The sequence below is a fragment of the Accipiter gentilis genome, chromosome 9 (assembly GCF_929443795.1).
Source record: "Accipiter gentilis chromosome 9, bAccGen1.1, whole genome shotgun sequence".
Lineage (NCBI taxonomy): Eukaryota > Metazoa > Chordata > Aves > Accipitriformes > Accipitridae > Astur > Astur gentilis.
The window spans coordinates 27,590,625-27,602,903 of record NC_064888.1 but is presented as its reverse complement, the minus strand read 5'-3'; the positions used below and the strand labels follow the sequence as shown (position 1 = coordinate 27,602,903).

Here is a 12,279-nt window from a genome sequence, read left to right as displayed (position 1 = left end):
AAGCCCAGCTCAGAGCACAGCACCAGCACGCAGCGGCCCTGCTGCTCTCCTCACCCCTTCATTTCTATGGGAACGAGGACCAAATGCACTGCATCGAGAAACAGCAGCCTGGGATGCAACAAAGGGCATGCAACCTTTAGCCCAAATACTGGCAGTGCTGTAATCCACCAAAACTGTGTTGCTTTAAAGCTAAAAGCTATTAAGCTTTACAATACCATGTGGTACTAATCTCTTTTATTAGTTTATGTTGTCTATACTAGAATAGAAGATATAAAAAAGACCCCTCCAAAAAAGTCAGCTTTTAAATGATAAGACTTTGCATGTTATTGGGAATTCTGTTGCAAACAGGCATTACCTTCTGCCAAAACCCATCATTGTTTATGTCTCCTTGTACTTTCTGACAGACAAATAAGAAACAGCTGAACCATAAGCGTGCTCAACACAAATTAATTATTGTGTAAAATAAACACTTTTGTTGGCTTGTGTATCACTACAGGGGGTTATAATGTCAATGATGTCATGTTTTACTGGACTAGAGGAAATGATTCAGTTCGAGGTTTGGACACGCTCCGACTCGCACAATACACAGTAGAAGACCACTTTACCTCAGTATCTGAAGCGGTATATGAGACAGGTAAAAACACCCTTCTACCACTTTCTAGGTACAGTTCGGACTATGGCTCTGGAAACAGAGCAACATTAAGAAACTGAGCACATTGCTTTCTCTTAAGATGACGGTTTTCCTTTTCTGCTAGATTACATTCTTGAAACCATACATACTTTTCCAGATGTTACCAGCAGACCCCCAGCTAATGTAAAGGTTGAGAGTTTTTGAGCATTTTCTTGGCTACACGTTACCTAAAGAATGATAAACAAGAGATGTCCTACTTCTTCCATGTAGTGTCAGGAAGAGGTCTTGTGAAGGAAGAAGAGCCTGTAAATTGGGTATTTAAACTGGAGAGAAACCAGGGACCCTGGGTACCCAGCTCAGAACAATTCCCGGCCCTCCTGGAAACAGCCACTCTGGGCAAGTCAAAAGCCTCTGTTCAGCCATGGAAACTTCTGTGAATATGCTGGGTGCTTTCACAACTGCAAGAACTTGGTTTTCATGGCTAGGGCTTGTCGGAGTGGCTCTTTCCCTGTGGCAGCCTCTGTCCAGTCTGGTGGGCAGCAGAGCGCAGATTGCCCGGCCTGAGGTTCCGCTGCCCGGGGAAGGGTCAGAAGCGTTTCCACAGACCTGCTCTTCTGCTCGTCTTAGGAAACTGCTGTAGACAGTTTCCTCTAACTGCAGCACTTAACCTCAGAAAAGAGTCTGCTCCTGCTTATTTTCCAGAGATTTCGAAAGCTCTTTCAAGAGAGTCCAAGACCTGCCGAACCTGCTTTACGCCCTTTGAGTTTCTCGTGGGTCCTTCACTGCTGCTCTTCACTCACACTCAGTTTCTGTTCTGCTCAAGTCAACATGCCAGCTGAAAGGGTGGTCTTTAGATGAAGACACACACCTCCTTCAAAGCTGTAGTTTCACTAGAGGATATGTTGCTAATTCTGAATCACAGAAATGCCTAACAATGAAATAGAGAAACTGTGTTTCTGCCTTAATAATTCAACACGGAGAAACTTCATGCTTTAATTTCAGGTATTAATTCAGGGTAAAAGTCAAAGTTCTCTAAATGGATATAAAAGTAGAAATGAAACGCATACTAGCAGGCTCCAGGATCACAAAGTATCTTGCTGGTTACCTAAGTGACATCTGCTTTCTCTCCTCCTCTTTACAGCTTCTGGGTAAGCAACATCAGGTTCAATCAAAGGAGAATAATCCTGTACTGTTGTTCTGCCCAGAAGGGTATTGGGACCTGTTTACCACACAGGAAAGAGGAAGAGGAAACCTGCTTAATTCTTACCACCTTCTATCATAGAGGCCAGACTCTAAAGCCAAAAAAAAGTTCTATTATTTTTTTACTAAACAGAATAAAACGAATTTCCAATTATAACTGAAGAGGCATGATCGGATGAACTGTGCTGCTCTTCTCAGTAAATGATGCTGTCTTCTTCCCTTTAAGTTGGCAGGAATCAATCATATATATAAAGTCAAACCCCACTTTTAATTATACATTTTAACACATGTAACTTAATTCAATTAGAATTTCCCACACCTGCTTGTTTCAATTCTCAAGAAAGCCATGTTATCAAGTGCTGTGCAGTACTTTTAAAATTAAATCTCATAATCCTCTTAATTTTCTATTGAGTCATTATGAATTAGGTGCTATTTTCTACAGAATTTTTTTTTTTTTTTTTTTTAGGAAAGCAGTGCCTATTGTAGCCCCTATTAAAAGAAAAAAACCTGAACCAGTTTATGGAACTATGTAATCACTTTCAAAGTGAAAAATGGTGCTTTGCACTTCCTTAACACCATTAATAGATATCTGAGAGTATTTTATAAATAAGTTACATTATAAGTAAGTTATTTATAACAGTTATGATTCAAAAGGCTAAAGCTAAAGATAGGAGAGAAGAGCTGTGTGTAGTATTCCCTAACACAGCAAGAAAAGCAATCAGGATTTGATACTCTGTGAACTTGAACAGACAGTACAGCTGCTGTGCAAGTGAAATATTGTACAACAATGCAAACCCCAAGACCACGTACAGCCACTGACAGAGCCAAATTTAAAATGTAGTCAGCAAAATTCCTGCATAAGTAACTTCGGTAAAGTTAAGAAAAGGGCATTGTGGATTCATCTTGTTTATAGGACAGCATGTATCACATAATAGTAATCACATTATTGTAATCACATAATAGTAAGTCAGTTCAAATAATGTTAGCTAGATTGCTGGCTAGGGTTTGGCATTGATTTCATTTTGGTACAGACCAATTTCATTTTGGATATGGCCAAGTTAATTGCTAGAACCACTTCCTACATGTCTTTTAACTATAGTCCTTATTCTGCATACACTGATACGCTCTTGGACCCCAAAACTGTGAATCTGCATCAGTGGCTGCTGGGTTTTTATTTTAGCTGTCTAGCCAACACCACCTGCATTCTCAGAGTAATAAACAGTGATATAAAAAGCTTGCCTTTCTTATTGGAAAAGCATAAAAGCAATGAAGGACTGTTACAGTCTAGCTTTTTGTGTAAATAAGCATAGAAATAAGGCTGAAATACACTTTAAGAATTCATTTAATCTATTCTCATGTTGCAAGGCAAGGTCATCTATATCTACAGCCTACTTCCTGACAGATGTTTCTAGGAGTAAGTTAGACAAACCTCCAAAGTGTCTGCTTCACCCTCCCTAGGTGATTTTTTTTCCTGGTGATTATTAGACGCATATTTTCCTCAAGTCTAATCTTGATCTCCCTCGCTGCATTTCAAACCCATTATGTGGATATAGAAGACAAATTTCCGGCTCTTTTTCAGCAGCCCTTTCGCTATTTCAGGACAGATATATCTTTTCTCAGCCAACACTTCCCTCTTTTTAATTCATATAAATGGTTTCCTAGATTTCCTGTCTTTGCTGTTGTTCTCCCATTGAAATTCTCATACCTTTGCTGATGTGCAGCACCCAAAACTGGGTACCCTGTTCCCATCAGATATTCTCCATACAGAGGAGGGTTTACTTAATGCATTTCATGAACTCTGTTCCTCTTTATCCATTCTGGGTTGATATTTGCTTTTCTTGCAGAAAATTGTTGTGCATTTTTTACCTTGCTCAGCTTGCGATTCCTTCTAGTACTCCACCTCCTTTATTGCCCTGTAGCCACATATTCCCTGTGCTCTGTTTAGGGAGCTACCATTTCCTATCTGAATGTAGGACTTTGTACTTGCTTTTGTTGAATTGCATCTTGTTTTACTCAGGCTGATAGTTGTTGGGATAATTTTGAACACTAATCCTGTTCTCCAGTGTGCTAACGCTCCTCTCTTAGAAGACACTCGGTATGTCATCATGTGTGTTAGTGAGCGGGCGGTACTGGGCACAGGACAGACCCATGTGTTCCCACTCAATAAATGTTTCTATTTTCACAGCAAGCGATAGCTAATTAATCTCAATTAACTTTTTAAATTGGAGAAAGAAGCAAAAATGTCATTTAATACTTGAGGCTAATTGGCTGCTGACAGCTTTTCTTCTGGTTGGCAAATTTCCTTAAGCCTTGCTCTCACTACTGCAACCCTCCTGCCAAGTCTGCAGCAGCAGCAGCAGCAGCAGGAACGAAGAGGCTCAGCTTTCTCAGGTCTCGTCTAACACTGAGTCTTCAGCCTGAGCCTGGAAGGCAAGGAGAGTTATATCAGGCAGTCCGGGCTCTCACTGCACTTCCCTGCTTAGAAAACTATGAGCTCAGCCAAGTGGCATATTCAAATGGTATCTTGGCAGAACGGAGGGAAAGAAGAGGCAAAAGCATAAAGTCAGTCTCCTCTCCTTGACACACAAAGACAAGACACCTGCCCTCTTGAAAAAGACTGCAAAGGGAGTTGGCTGCTGTTCCTTGTCTGCAGTCACTGCCAGGGTTCTGATGTCTATCGCAAATCCTGCTTTAGCATCCTTGGGCTAGAGGTCTCGTCAGACCTTGTTTGGCTCTGCAGTGTTGAAACTGTTGACCCCTGGCCACTCCATGTTATCGGCTTCTCAGGTGGGAGGTCATGACTAAGGCAGTAATGAGTTGCCCTCATTTATAATTAGCGATCTGGGAATCACCAAGTATATAAACTATATATAAAGGGTGTATATGAGTGTATAAATATCACAGACTCCTACACAAAGTGAATGTTCATCAGTCAGTCTCTTTCTCTTGAAATAGAGACATTACTTTGGTTTGTCCTACAAGGCCCATCGGCAGTTTCCCAAGGCTCAGGGATTTCTCAGTTATCAAAGTTTTCTAGGATTTTCAATTCTTCTTTTTCTGAGGTATGGTACACTGAGTAACTTCTCTCATTCCCTTTATCAGTTCTTTTATAATCTGTAAGTGCTCTCTAATTGTTATTTCTGAGAACATGTTCTTTGCCATACAGGGCTTACAACCAACCTCAGAATTGTATTCAGTATAATCTTATCTGGTGAGCCTTTGGTCTGCCTCACCTAAGATTCAAGCAGTTACACATGCATCTGTTATCATGTTATGTTCAACTTGCCTATCTGAGCTCATATAATCACTCTTTGTAAACAATGTTTTCCACTTGAGTTCATGTTGAAAAGTTTTCCATCGTGAGTTGTTTTTGTGATAGTTCTGTAAGGTAGAACAGTTTAGAAAGAAAACAGTTTTGGAAAATGCATTGAGGAAGTTACAGTAACATAAAAAACATATGGAAATGTAATGAATAGAATGAATATCAAGGATATTAAGAAGTGGCATTTTTTTGTTAACTTCTGGGAAGTTCTTTGTAGTATAGACACAAATACACAAAAACACTTGGAAAACTTACCGTGGTATAATTTTTTTGTACTTTTTTTTTTTACAGGTAAGCTAAATGGATAAATATATCTGCACACCAACACTATATGAAAGGGTTTGTTTAATTCTTAGGAAATGTGAATTTAAAACTCATTTTTTGTAAAGCATTTTTGTGAAGATGAAATGCATGTTGAGAAACCTGTCCTGATCTTTCATTTCCTTTAGTTCACCTCTGAAGAACAAGTAGGAAAAGAGGTAGTTTATAAGATCTTGGCTGTGAAGAACAAAAGACTGATTGTTCTCTGAGGGAGGGACAAAGGAGCTGTAATAACAAATTAGCCATATATATTGACGCCCTTGGCATCCTACAGTCAGAGAATTACATTTCAGGTGCACAACTTATTTGTGGGGTAGAAGTGGGGGCACTACCCATTCCTTAATGTATATGTTCATTGTAAACAAGCAATACACCCCCTAGATTTTCAGCATATAATTAAAGCAGTAAAATTTTATTTAAAGCTTTATTGTACTGTGCCCTTAAAAGGTGCAAGAAGAGAAGAAACCGATGCATTGGTAGAGTTATACTGACGCACTTGTGTGAGATGTACATCACACATTTTAGCTGGCACCCAAGGGGTTAGCATACATATTTCATGATGGAGAAGAATGTGCTCTTTGTGCCTGACTGCACACCCCTGTGCAGGATACCAAAGTGCTTCTTACATAAAGAGTGATGTGGAGCAGTCTGTTACTGGAGTAGAGTTCATCAAAAAGTCCACAGAAAGTAACTGTGGGGAAGATGCTCCCATCCCGTAACACCAGAGTGGAAGTTAGGAACGGTGACAGCGTTTGTAGAGCATCAGTCCTTCCTTCAGGCACCTCTGCTGTGAGCGTCCGGTGGTCAGAGGGCAGCAGGACAGAGCAGAGAGGCAGCATTCTGCCATCAGCTGGGAACAGACGCCATAGAAAAATGAGACAATCAAAACATGGGTGACCTAGGGGGATAAGAAAGCCTGTTTGTTTAGGTTTATATCCATTTCTTAGGCAGTGCAGCAATAGTCAGTGCTGATAAAATCATCAGTATTACGGCAAGATCTATACGAAGTGTCAGATAGGCAGTGCTGTAAATTAGAATATTGTTTTCAGAAGCCAAAAGCCAAACTTCAAAGGCAAGCTATAAAGAGGAATACATTAGCTTCTCTTGCCTTCAGAAGGATCTACCTTGGACCTAGATCTACACCTGCTCAGCTACTGGGAAAGAATCTATGCTGGCATAATTTTTATGATACTGAAACAAAAGTAGTCAGCTGGAACCAACTGAAACTTGATTTCTTTCACCTCTTTCTACTTTCTAGGGTACTCCCTTTTTTTCTTTTCTTTCTTTTTTTTAAAAAACAATAGAGAGAGTTAGAGTAGATATGGAGACTATAGTCTGCTATCTAGATCTGTTCTTCATCTACAAGCTAGAGCTACTGTCTAGTTTTGTATTTCTACCCTCTAATAAATTCTATAAAGCCCAAGTAACTCAGCTTAACCTTCTTTCGCTGTGGGGTGGCCCAAGTAGAATACCTCACCTTCTGGTGGGTTTAGAGTATACGTACTGACAGTCATTTAAGTTCAGATGCATCTGAGAAACTTAAACACAGCAATTTGATACTTTGGCCAGCCCTAACACTATGACTTTGCTGCAGAGTTAGCTATCTGCACAGAGATTATTCCTACCACATTATCAAATTTAAATCACTGAGGTGACATCCATCATGGGCCAGAAACTTGAATGAAGAAGCATCTTCTCATTTCAATGCAAACATCTTGTTTTCAGTAAGACTCAAGCAAGGGGCAAACTTGACAGTTTTGAGGAGTTAACTCGATCTGCATTTGAGCTAACTAGTAAAGCCAGGACTAGGATTACATGAACCTGTTTCACTTTGATCTGAGTGATGGCACCGCAGCCTCAAATGTGCAAGTCAAAGGCAATGAGTTACATCATTACTGTCTCATATGCTACTTAGGTGAAGGAGTAGCAAATCTGTTTCTTTTTAAAGATGATAACTTTTGGTACGTGTGGCATATAGATGAAAAAAGGACTGTAATATTTCCCTATCTTCATTTTGTCCTATTGCTCATTTCTTTAGCGTGATAAGTATGCATTGCATACTTTCCTTGACTACTTCTTCCTTCAGTTTATTACAGGAGGAGCTCATATGAATTCTATATATAGGTTGCTTCAAAATTTCCATTATAAAAGCTCTTCCGAACTCTTTAGAGAAATGCTGACACTATTATTATCATGTCCATGATGTGTCTTTGGATTCTGGCAAGCAGAAAGCCTTAAGGTTAGAGAAATGCCTTTTCTTTGTTCCCCCAAAAGACACTCAGCTATAAGCTGTTACATCTCTCTTTCTCTTTGTTGTTCACATTGCTTCAGAAATTTCTGGCATCAGGAAAAATAACACGAAAGAACACAGGAACATTCAAAGGGCTTGTCTGCACTTGGAAATTGCAGCAAAGTGGCAAAGTGTGACTTTCAAGTTTGATATTTTGAACTAACTTCCTATGTACATACTTGGCTTTTATACTAAGGTGAACGGAGATACAGTTGTAGGGTGCTAATGAGGAGAAGGTTTTGCTGTATGGCTATTATGTATCAGCTATTTCAGAGTTTTCCTTCTTAAAGACAAGCTCTAAGGCTGAACCACAGGAACTCCCAAGTGCCTGGGGTACCCTGCAGGAAGCAAGTCCAGTCTCTTCACTCCTCTTTGCTGGGTACATGGCACCACATCCTTCCCTTTGGTCAGCACAGAAACACAGTGCAAATGACTTTTGTGGAGGATTCAGTTTCCTGCTGATGATTTGCACCCTCCGCACTCTTGCACGAGCTCTGGGCTGACACCCTTCCCTCGCTGACGGTGACTGTGCCATCGTCCTTTGTGTGCTAGCTACAACCATGCCACAGTAATGACAGTTTGAGGTACAAACACTGCAGAGAAAATCACGTCTTTCTATTTAAAAGTATCTGGGTTTGAGTGCTAGTTATACAGCAGCCTAGGAGATTGCATGCAAAATTAATAAAATCCCTAACAGTTTTTATTAAGGTTTTAAGTGCTTGCTCTTGCACACTAGGAAGCCACAGATTTACAATTGCCTGTACAGCCCTAATTGTCTTTCCCTAAATATGCTTTATGCTATGGTCTTTTATTGTACAGACTGAGTGTTCTTCCATAGCACTAGTGCTTGATTTAGTGCAAGGATGAATGCAGACAGAAGCAGAAGTAATGCTGCACAGTCAACTGTAAGTTTTGCACTTCCTAACTTTTGAGTGCTTTACTTTGGTCTGCTTACACTTAAAATCAATTTACTGAAACAACTGTACCGGTAAAAGTCACAGTATTGATAGAGGTACACTAATGTAATGTTCCTCTTTTCACATAAAAATTATGATAACAGTATAAATCATCTTTGTATCTCCTCCCTCATGGAGAGAGTTAAAGTCTACTGTCTGTCTTTGTATCCTTTTTTCCATCAGTCAGAAACTTGAAAAACTCAATATGTTGAACTTACAAAGAAGAACCCTAAGTACAGTGTATTTGTACCTTCAGGAGGAGAAAGAGCTGACCACCCAAGAACTATTTAATCTACTAGCGAAAAGGCAGAGTCAACAGAGCAGAAAACTGAAGTCAGATTAAGATTAGAAACTAGGCATTTGTTTCTAGCAGATAGAATGATTTTAATCATTGTAACAGATTACTGAGACAAATGGGGGATGCTGCATGTCTAGATATCCTCAGATGTCTAGATGTCTGTGTGAAAGGTGGACTCTATTCCAAAGTGATTGAGTTCAAAGCAAGGGATAGTTGGGGGAAATTTAATGACTTGTGATTAGGGTCAGACTACAGCACAGTGATTCTTTCCAATTTCAAGAGTCCTATGAAACCTTATTGTTCTCTGGATTTGTTTTATACAATACTTCTAAAAATGGAAATTTAACTATCCCTTGTCTAGCCTGGGAGCAAGAAGACATTTCTTGGCATCCATTACTTGCACTTCAAGCTTTTAAAAGTACTCTTCTTTGACTCCATGTCTCACAGTGCACCTGAGGGATGCACAAATAGCCTGTCTATGCATTTATTATTGTTGCTAAAGTGCATTTACCATTCTGTAGTTCTGTCCTGACTCTCAGCACTCAGCACTGGAAACAAACATAGGTCCTGGAGATCGTAATTTGTTGGATTAAAATAGGTGAAGCCAAAGCTATCTGACCACAGTATATACAGGCATTACTCTCTCACTGATATTCTGGTTCAAGAGTTCTGTTAAAATAATGTTTTAAAAATCTTAAATACTTTAACACTTAATTTTGAACTTTGAATGTCAGAATAAAAGGTCTGTTCTACACGTTTAAGTTAGTAAAAAGCAAGCTTTTGCCTTACTTTGATCCGTTGGACTGGTAACAATTTCAGATCCTGCACTTCTGTTGCCCAAACATAGCCAAATTTTGCTCAGTTAGTGAGCTGGATATCAAATTCAGGCTTTGCTTACCAGTGTGCTGTTTACTAATGAAACCCAATTCTGTGTTTGACTGTGGGCCCAAACTTTCACCTTCTGGAAATCACTCATTTAGAAGCAAACCATTTGTGCCACAACAGTGACACCACTCAGAACACCACAAACACTGTAGTGCGCTAATGTAAAGGTAAAATAGTGAAAATGCAAAGACACTGGTTGTTTTTAAGTAGAATATAAGAGGCAGGTCAGTAGTATCAGAGAAGGTAACTTTGATCCGCATCTTGAGCCACAGTAAATGAAAAGGAAAGCAAAATAAACCAGATATCTGAGGCAGTTAAAGATAAGGACCCATGCTAACTTCATAACATTACAATTGTTATTATGCTTGTTTATATAGTAGCTCATTGTGGTAATTCTTCTGAATAGTCACAGCTAGATACATATGTGATTGCAAATTTCCTTGCATTGTGTTATATAATGAAACATCCTTTCCACGCATTGATGGATTTATTTTTTCCTTCACTAATCCTCAGTGAATTTCCAATTATTCTATAATGAAACTCCGGATATGGTGACTGAGTGTTATATATTATGATTTTTTTCCTTCAGTTTAATTTAGAGTCTTCATGATAGAATTTTTCAGTGCAGTGTTTAATTGTTTAATTTTTTTCAAGCCTGTTTGTTAAGCTTTTGCTGCATTGCAATGCACAAAAGTAATACAGGTTGATAATTTAAAGAACTTTTTATGAATTGCACCTTCACAATATTTTTTCCCTGCCCTTTCCACAGGACGTTACCCCAAACTAGTGTTTCACTTCGAACTCAAGAGAAACATCTTGTTTTTCATACTAGAGACATATGTACCGTCAATCCTACTGGTTGTGCTCTCCTGGGTATCATTTTGGATAAGCCAGTCATCAGTTCCAGCCAGAATCTGCATAGGTGAGAAGCCGATAAACCAAACCAAACCAAGAGTTGGATCATTAAGGTGCTTGCTTTATTGCATGTACATGGCATCCATTTCCAAAAGTTGCAAACGCTTCTGAGTTTTATGGAATTACCTTTCTGGTTTACCATCTGCAGTACATCATGCAGATTCCCCTTAAAGCCTTGCTATTCTTTAACTAGGAAAACATCTTTGAGAGCTACAGGAGACTCCGAGGCAGCGGAGGCTGCTGAAAGCAGAGGAAAAAACTCAGTCCTTTTGGAAATAATTTCAACATATTCAAACACATGGCATGCACAGAAAGAATTGTGAGCCTTTTGTGAGGTCTAATGATACTTACTAATTAACACGTGAATAATAAGAGAATTATAAGACATTGAATATAATTAATTTCAAATAAAAGATACTCTGAAAGAGAAAGAAAGCAAAACAGGCTGCAGGTGGAGTGGGAAAAACACTCGTACAGAATAGGGAAGAAAGAAAGATTTCACATCAAATGAGGCCAGTGGGCAAGTGCATTGAGCAAAATGATATCTGAATGTTTTAAAGCGAGCGTTCGCATACTATTGCAATAATAATGTATTAATCATAAATATACATTCTATGACACCAAAATCTCTCTCATTTTAATTTTCAGTATTCTCAGCTTTACAGACATTTTTCATTTACAAACATGTTTTTAAACATTTAAATTCAGGATCACAAGTTCATTTGAAAGTCTTCTTTCCAAAACATGACACATTAAATGCTGTGGCACACTAAGAGTTCACAGAGTCAGGAAAAACTGTCTTGTAGCAGGGCCCTTGCAGTAGAGGCCCTCATTGCTATCCGTGTGTTATTAGAACTTAGATTTTCACATTCCACAGGTGTTACCACAGTCCTTACTATGACAACCCTGATGATGGGAGCCAGGACTTCACTCCCAAATGCTAATTGCTTTATTAAGGCAATTGATGTGTACCTCGGTATCTGCTTCAGTTTCATCTTTGGAGCACTGTTAGAGTATGCTGTGGCTCATTTCTGCACTCTGCATCGACTCAGTTCCAAGGAACTTCCAAAGGTATTTTAATTCTCTGATTGTTGTCCTACAAAACAGACATCAATTATACCTGCTAAAGAGAACGAATTATCTTAGCGTTAATGGTAAATGTATTTAAGGAAGTTTCCTTTTTTAGAATAAGGACAGTGAAAACACAATAACCTTGAGAAAAAGAAAAATTATTGTACCTGGAACTTTTTGGAAGAGATCAAACTGAAACACCCTTACATAATGATTCTCTCTTTTGATATGGACTTTTTGGCCATTTATCAAACAATGTGCTAGGTGTATCACAAAAATCACAGGCACTTGTCATCTCCCGAGCAATGGCATACACTTACAGTTCAAAAATCAGACTGAGCTCAGTGACTTGGTCTTACGGCAATACAGCAAAAAAAGAAAAGATTTTAT

General features: G+C 39.0%; 1 protein-coding gene across 2 annotated transcripts in view; it reads left to right on the top strand.

The window, feature by feature from the left end:
* LOC126042691 (gamma-aminobutyric acid receptor subunit pi-like) overlaps positions 1–12,279 on the top strand; it is a 49,719-nt gene that overhangs the window by 31,546 nt on the left and 5,894 nt on the right. For both annotated transcript variants that reach the window (XM_049810221.1, XM_049810220.1), the window contains exons 7-9: positions 497–634; positions 10,673–10,825; positions 11,696–11,889. In XM_049810221.1, coding sequence (XP_049666178.1) covers positions 497–634; positions 10,673–10,825; positions 11,696–11,889 — 485 coding nt within the window. The remainder of the gene's footprint in view (positions 1–496; positions 635–10,672; positions 10,826–11,695; positions 11,890–12,279) is intronic.